General features: G+C 42.9%; 4 protein-coding genes across 4 annotated transcripts; 2 read left to right on the top strand and 2 right to left on the bottom strand.

Annotated features, from left to right (window-relative positions):
• Positions 1 to 1,230: 1,230 nt before the first annotated feature.
• On the bottom strand, positions 1,231 to 1,413 carry EDB91DRAFT_1065899 (uncharacterized protein; the record flags this gene model as incomplete). The annotated part of the gene is made up of 1 exon (XM_041314800.1): positions 1,231 to 1,413. A coding segment is annotated over one exon (183 nt), but the record flags the coding sequence as incomplete, so codon positions are not given.
• A 1,737-nt stretch (positions 1,414 to 3,150) lies between these two features.
• EDB91DRAFT_1089524 (uncharacterized protein) lies at positions 3,151 to 4,610 on the top strand (the record flags this gene model as incomplete). The annotated part of the gene is made up of 6 exons (XM_041316584.1): positions 3,151 to 3,192; positions 3,242 to 3,488; positions 3,535 to 3,615; positions 3,667 to 3,917; positions 3,948 to 4,240; positions 4,328 to 4,610. The coding sequence occupies 6 exons, from the start codon at positions 3,151 to 3,153 to the stop codon at positions 4,608 to 4,610; spliced, it is 1,197 nt and encodes a 398-aa protein (XP_041168596.1).
• A 269-nt stretch (positions 4,611 to 4,879) lies between these two features.
• EDB91DRAFT_1040233 (uncharacterized protein) lies at positions 4,880 to 5,242 on the bottom strand (the record flags this gene model as incomplete). Its single annotated transcript, XM_041312870.1, has 1 exon — positions 4,880 to 5,242. A coding segment is annotated over one exon (363 nt), but the record flags the coding sequence as incomplete, so codon positions are not given.
• Positions 5,243 to 6,718: 1,476 nt separating this feature from the next.
• On the top strand, positions 6,719 to 6,955 carry EDB91DRAFT_1065902 (uncharacterized protein; the record flags this gene model as incomplete). The annotated part of the gene is made up of 1 exon (XM_041314801.1): positions 6,719 to 6,955. The coding sequence occupies one exon, from the start codon at positions 6,719 to 6,721 to the stop codon at positions 6,953 to 6,955; it is 237 nt and encodes a 78-aa protein (XP_041168594.1).
• Between the last annotated feature and the right edge of the window lie 582 nt (positions 6,956 to 7,537).

Raw genomic sequence — 7,537 nt, 5'->3', positions numbered from 1 at the left:
GCTTTGACTTAGAGCCGTGCTTTAAGTCATTACCTCTTGTCCCCCTTCATCCAATATACCATACCTTCAATCCCCTTTGATCCCTTCTGCCTCCAACCTACTTCCTCTGCTCCATCTGCCTCCTTACTAGTCAGACCACCACTAGAAGCCTTTACTTCCCTGACCCTCAAGCAGACAAAAGCGGTCCCCTCATCCTATTATTGGACAACATCATTCCCACTCCAAATTTGGGGTACATACTTGACTAAGGGCATAGCACAAGAGTTGAAGCCAAGCCCTGACCCCTCCACTTCTCCATCTGAGCATGGTACCTAACAGTCACCCTCTTCTCACCCATTAGACATGGTTCTGACACAGAGCTGAATGGACTGGCATGCTTTGGGACACAAAAAGGCTTATGGGGTGCACAATGAATAGGCTTTCCTGCAGTTCCATAGTATTGTCTGATTATATCAGGATGGACTCCTTTACAATTATTGGCATATAGTCTATGCTCAAGCTGGCCCATAAGCCTCATATCCTAATGAATACAAAAGCAAAATCCCTTTATTTAGCTGGCTGTGTCTGAGTTATTAGATGACATACATCTGGGCTCTGATCATGTCCCTCTCCAGAGATAGGGTGTACATTCCATTCAGCTTGAAGTGTGTGACAGTCAGACTTGATCTGCTCGAGGAACAGCTCATGTAATAACCAAAGATGCTAGGCATTAGACACATCAAGTCCATGAAGCCTCTCAAGCCAATAGAAAAATTCACACCACATGCAAGCAAATTGAGTGCCAACCTCAACCAAGGATTATTCAATCCTACTGTTGTGAGTTGATCTAGTGAGCAGTACATTTTAACACAACTAATGTAAGCAATGAAAGTGTGTTTACTTATGATCCCCACATAAAGCTTACACAGTTGGGCCCTCTAGTCATGATCATATAAACTGATACCTTCTCATTTTCTCCACCTCTATCCCCTCACACTCTTGAAGGTGTACCATAGATAGCAACTGTATTCAAAAACACCTTAAGCATCAGGGATGCATTATTGCTTGTGCTAGGATGAATGGCAACCATCTAAAAGACAATACATATAAGATATGAGTGGCTAGTGAAGAATAATAGCATACTGTGTGACAATACCCATCAATGATACCATGAATTATGATGCCTCAATGAATTAGCTTATGGTGACTGCCTATGTGCCACAGAGAATTTGACTGTGAAACCTTGTACTGTCACTGTTGAATTATAGTGTATTGGCAGAGGACAGTTCCCAATGGATCAACATGGTGGATAGAGGTAATAATCTGTTGTGGCTGTACCTGCAAGCCCAGCTGTCGCAGATGACCAGCAAGATAGTGAACTCCAGAATTTGGTTTCATCTGATGAAATTCTTGAACAGCATGATCTAGGTCAGCGTCCAAGATTCAGCTATACTTGTAGCTAACATTGTTCTACTTAAAGTAGGAGTGCAAATTATTACAATGGATGCCCATGACTCATACAACAACTGAATATTTGGCACTTTATGTGATCTCCCTGGTTTTCCAGTGTGTTCAATAGTGATTGGCTATGGAACTGAAATATTTGATGTTTCACAGGTGATGGAATAGATATTAGAACTACTGCAGTGAATATAGTGGGCTTACCCTTCTTGTGCTGTTGTTTCAGCCTGTTTCAGCTGCTTTTTCATATACCAGATCCAACCGCTCCAACAATATTAATATCTGCTCTACCCGACCCTATACCCCTTCTGCTTTTCCCCCACTTCCACTTTTCCCATCTCTGCTCGACTCAGTTGGTCCCTGCATCTGCTCCTACACTCCACCAGACTGCCTCATTGGTTACCTTCTGCATAGGTACCATTCAACTGGAACCCCTTACCCCATTTAGTTATATACTTTCTCCTTCAGAACATAGCTTTTACTTCCTGGATCACCAGTAATTCCTATAACTGCTTGATTACTGATCTGTCGTGTACATATTGATTTCTGCTCCAATTTATGTTTTTCCTCTGTAGTAATACTTACAAATTGTATACTCAGCACATAGCCTTATGCTATGGATTACTGATCACTGCCTCTTTACTTAGAAGTATATAAACATATCATGTACTTGGCTGGTAGCCTCAGTCTTAATATTACTTGTCTTCCCTCAGTTTCTACTGGTGGGAATTCTCTGTAGGACTTTGCTCACTCCAGACACAAGTCTCATCTTGTTGTCACCTCCAATCCTCCACTCCAACTTAGAGCCATGCTCTAAGTTATTACTCTTACTTCTCTGTCTGATAAACCAATCCCCTTGTTCCCCTCCACTTCAACACACTTCCCCTGCCTCATCCACCCCACTCCTAGTTGGCCCGCTGCTAGTAGTCTTTACCTCCCAACCCTCAAAGTGGACCAAAGTGGACCACATGTCCTATTGTCAGACAGCATTGGTCCCACTCCAAATTCAGGGTACATACTTGGCTAAGGGTGTAGTGCAAGAGCTGAAGCCAAGCCCCGATCCCTCCACTTCTCTGTCTGAGCACGGTACCTAATATGTTCCAGTAGCATCCCAAGTTTTACTGTAACTTGAAGGACCCAGGATATAGGGACACCCTCTACCAAAGAAGAGTTTTACAGTGTACATATTAGTGGTATGGCATTATTGGCAATGGCCTTGCATGAAAACATATTCAGGCAGTTCAGTACAAGTCTGGAGTGCTTGCAATGCATGACAATAGATATGGAACAGGATGTCATAAGCTTGATGCAGATGATCTGGCTAGACATCTGAGCTATCAATAGGCTGTGGTAATGAAGGCAGATCCATTGTAGCTTAAGTCAGATTAACACAGCACTTTGACCAATATTTATTATGTAAGCATCCAAGTGTTTACTGTTGCTGATTTGATAGGGCTGCTCAATTCTTGGGCTCAGTTTGTGGGCTCAGCCCATTGGAATTCACCTGTCACCAAATGACATCACTTAATGTTCAGCAGGCACCCAGCACCCATCAACACCCACAAATAATGTGCACTCCATTCCATTAATCATTAACAGTCATTCAGTGCAGGGGAAACCATCACTAGTGGCCCAGGTAATATTTCTTTGAATAGTGAGAACGTGAGCTGATATATCTATTCAGCTTATACCCGTAATAGCTGCTTTCTGATGGCTTGGGAATCTGATGAGTATGCACAGGCTCTGCTTGCTGTAAGTATAGCTCATTCATGATGATCAGACTAATTTACACTATTACTAGCTTGCACATTCGCAGCCATCCAACTCACCAACTCCAATTAGTACTCCCAGCATCTCGTGTTCTCCCAACCCCTCATTTGTGCCACCACCACATACCTATAGTGGGCAGCATATGTGGGGAGATCCAGCATATGGCACTATGCAACACCAGCCACTGGCACACTCAACAACCATCAATGGCACTACAGGAACCAGTGCTTGGGGTAGGGATGACCATAATGTAGGCCTGGACTACTATGGTAGCCACAGTAGTTTTTTGGGGTCGGCAATAGCATTTTTGACTAATTTCAATAGCTTGGAATGGAGGGGCTCAAATTGCTCCCCAGCCATTGCCTTCACCGTGTCCCAAGCCTAGCACACCTACGCCTACCAAAGGTAGTGCAAAACATGCACGTGCAGGCACAATTGCTCTGAAATCCTGATCAGTGAAGAAGCCCTATGGATCTACAACCAAAGCCGCGCAGATGAACATGAAGGCAGATGAGAATGTTCCCCCTCTTGATATCAACCTCAAAGATGATGGTGATCCTGCGGACGAGGTGATACAAACTACTCGTTGGTCTGCTGATAAAAAGACCATATTGTTTGAGTGTATACTTGGTCCTGACTCCAATGATATTTTTGATTTGCCCAAAATTGCTCCGAAGGCAGCTTTCAAAAAGGCAAGTCTTATTTTTGTGTGAGATCCATACTTATGATCTGTCTAGCTTTCAGTGGTGAATCTCAAGGGCAAGGATACCTGGAAGTCAATGAAGAGCCAATTCACTCGTTCTATGGCAACATACTCATTGATCGTGGTTTTTGAGGGCTATACTGGCAATGGTGGCAGTGACAGTGATGATCCACCCAATGACAATGGAAACTTCTTCACGAACCTTGGGAAGAAGCAGCCGAGTAAGCACCTTACCATTGACACCAATCTACTTGAGAATCAAATCACGAATGCCAAGGCTGCTGGCCACAATGTTGGGGGACTTTCTGCCAAAGTGATCAATGACTGGTATGCTTGAGGGTGGTTCGAACTTTTCTCTGTCAGGTCAGATCTTTGTCAATGACTTGTTTTTCATTCTATTGACAATGTTTGTAGGTATGGCAAGAGTCCAAAGGTTGATCGTGCAGTTTCATGCCACTCAGCTGCCCCAGTTTCTGATGGCAGTGGTTCAGAGGATGAGTCTGTGGGTCAGTTGACACCATCACAAGGAAAGGCTTCTCATGTGGTGACAGAGCCAAAGTTCAAGCCAGCAGCAAAATTCAAGTCACAGACAGTTGTGTCAATGGCAATAATGAACGAGTTTCTGAAGCAGAAGGGTGAGTTGGATCAACAACATTTTGAAGCTCAGCAAGAACAGTTTGCTTGGGAGGAGAAATGAGCAGAGTGCATGTCAAAGATTGAGGTTGCTCGTGCCGTGCTATCTGCTCCCTCTACTGAAGTTGATCCTGATGTGAAGGCTGCAGCAAATAGATTCCTTTGCCACTTCTTTGATACTTAAATATTCACGCTATCATTTACACTATCCATTCTTTTACACCAAGATATTTACATTGTTTTTAATTTTACTCAAGCTGGAAAAAGCTTGTCTAGCAATAACTCTTGCTTCCTTTTGCCTTGAGACCGCAGCAAGGCTTCCATCTCCCATTGTGGAATATCAGAAAACCGAATCAAAGAACCATCAGCACTCCCAATACAAGCAGGAAAGCCTGAGGTCTCCTTGATGTAGTCTGAAATGATCTCCTTCTGTGGGGCATTCAGAAACACCAAGAACTTGACCTTTAGTTCCCTGAATGCTCTGCTAACCCAACAACAATACTTGAAAACAAAACCATGTCCAATTGCCAACTCTTTTGCCACTCGGAGAGTGTCAGATCCACGCATCCCATAATGAAAAAGAAAACACCCAAGCTGATACTTCACATGTTGCTGTGGTTTGGTTCCAGTTGAAGTAAAAATTGGATTATCTACTAGTTTTGCAACCAGCCTGTCAAAGGTGTCTCGACTGACTCTAATTTAATTCAAAGTTCACGAAAAATCATCAATTCATAAAACTACACTACACACCGAAAATAGTGTTGAAATTCACAATTGGGACTTTGCAAGCAGCATGAAAAGAAGTCCTTGCACTGAGGAATCTGATTGTATGGCCCTCGTGAACCATCACCAGTGATAGATGCTGCAAGATATCGATATTCAAGAGCTGCCATGAGCAATGCATCAGAATCCAACAGATAATCATCATCAAGGTCATCTTTGTTGGTGAGTTCATCGAGATCATCATCATTGTCATCTAGCACAGCCGCGAGCCCCATGAGGAGTTGGGCTTGCACTGCGAGATGTGCTTGGAGTTCAGCCTGTGTTGGTTGTACCATAGTCAGATTCATGCATCATTGTGGCTGCATCAGCACACTCTCGGCAGGATTGTGGACCCTTTAAAAATGTCAATGTTTGACAGGTGAACTCTGATGAGCTGAGCCCATGAACTGAGCCCAAGAATTGAGCAGCCCTGATGTGCAATCCATAGTGAGTAAGATAATATGAACTTCATCTGACCTTTATACAAACCCACCTAATACTATTCAAAGTTCTTGCCCACCATGGATGTAGATCAGAGATGGGCTCCTCACAGGCATAGTGATTTTTGGTTTGGAGATGGAAATATTGTCTTTCATGTAAGTCCTACAATGAATGTCCCTTAAGCCTTACTCAATTTCTGGCTGGTTTCTGGATTACTTCTACCACAGGTTAGCAATGCCTTATTTTGTGTACATTGGGATGTACTTGTTCACCATTCCCCTGCTTTGAAAGCAATTTTGGCTATGCCATCAGGTTATCATACCAATGGTACAGAGCAATTTGTTAGAATGACTGAGAATCAGGCCACAAGTGAGCTAATGAGAGTGAACAGGACTTATAGTCCAGTATCAGTTGCTGTTGTGTGTGTGTAAACTAATGAGTGTACTTGGTACAGAGCAATTTATTAGAATGAGTGAGAGAATCAGGCCACAAGTGAGCTAATAAGAGTGAACAGGACTTATATGATGCTATTGCTTATCATCCACAGGTGTGAAACCTTAAGGACAGCAACAAGCAATTGTTCCTCAGGTGGTGGAGGAACCAAGCTGCTAGAACATACCAATTAAGCCATCATATATTATATAATCTATGTCATGGCCACACATATGTGTGGTAAACCCAGTTGAGAAAATATGTATAGTCCGCCTCAAAGATCTGATGGAGGACAATAGGAAGTTGTGTTAGTTATGGTGGTATGTTCTAACAGCTTGGTTCCTCCACCACCTGAGGAACAATTGCTTGTTGCTATTCTTAAGGTTTCACACCTGTGGATAATAAGCAATAGCATCAAGTTCACCATTGATGGACTGGGAAACATGGTTATATTACATACCCTAGTGGATTGCTCCAGCAATTCATGAGATCATATTGCTGTCACTTATGAACACTACTGATACCAAGGCTGCATAGATGAAGTTCAAAGTATATGAAATTATTGCATGGGCAAAAGAGGTGATAGAGCAAGAACATTGGGCATTGGCTACTTACCCACCCTTACTCCTTATTTCAACATCTTTCAGTTGCTCAACTTGCTTACATAGCCAGTGCAAGGAGGCATGGTCAGGATTCTGGTGGAAGAAGGTAGCTTGCATGATCCTCCACCCAATAAACCCACTCCCACTAACAGACCCTCCAACTTATCATTGAGGCTCCATTACCTGATGACATGAATATTACATGCAGGCAAGCTATGGTTGATGCAATGATGAAATCAGATGGGCTTGAGGTTGAGAAGAGCATCATTAAGGGAGTCATAAGAGCAGTCACTTCGTATTTCAGCTCCCTCTAACATATTTCCAGTAGAAACTGTAATAGTTACTTCATATTTCAGCTCCCTCTAAGACATTGTGAGTGTGATGATAGGCTGTTTCACATAAGCTAGGATTTTGTTTTATTGCAATTTACAAATATAATGAAACTCACCTAAAAAGAAAAAAGTTTCAAACGAGTGTGGCTGAGTAGTACTCTAAGTAGTACCCGACGCGCGTTACACAACAACATTCAACTGAGTATATGCGCGACTATGAGTCAACTCGGGTCCGACGATGATACTCGCGACGACGCTAGAGTCCATGGCAATGGTTTCAATGAAAATGGTATGTTTTTATCGCAGTACTGAACAGTGAACACCAGGGACCTTATGTTGTCATTATAGAACCTTTGGAGAGCGCATATAACAATGGCAAGGATATCGCAGTCTCCGTGACATTTACCCCACTTCTACCACCT

This window comes from Suillus paluster (genome assembly GCF_016628075.1).
Source record: "Suillus paluster strain FC165 chromosome Unknown EDB91scaffold_363, whole genome shotgun sequence".
Lineage (NCBI taxonomy): Eukaryota > Fungi > Basidiomycota > Agaricomycetes > Boletales > Suillaceae > Suillus > Suillus paluster.
The sequence above is the reverse complement of the archived record's forward strand: the minus strand, read 5'-3'. Positions and strand labels throughout refer to the sequence as shown.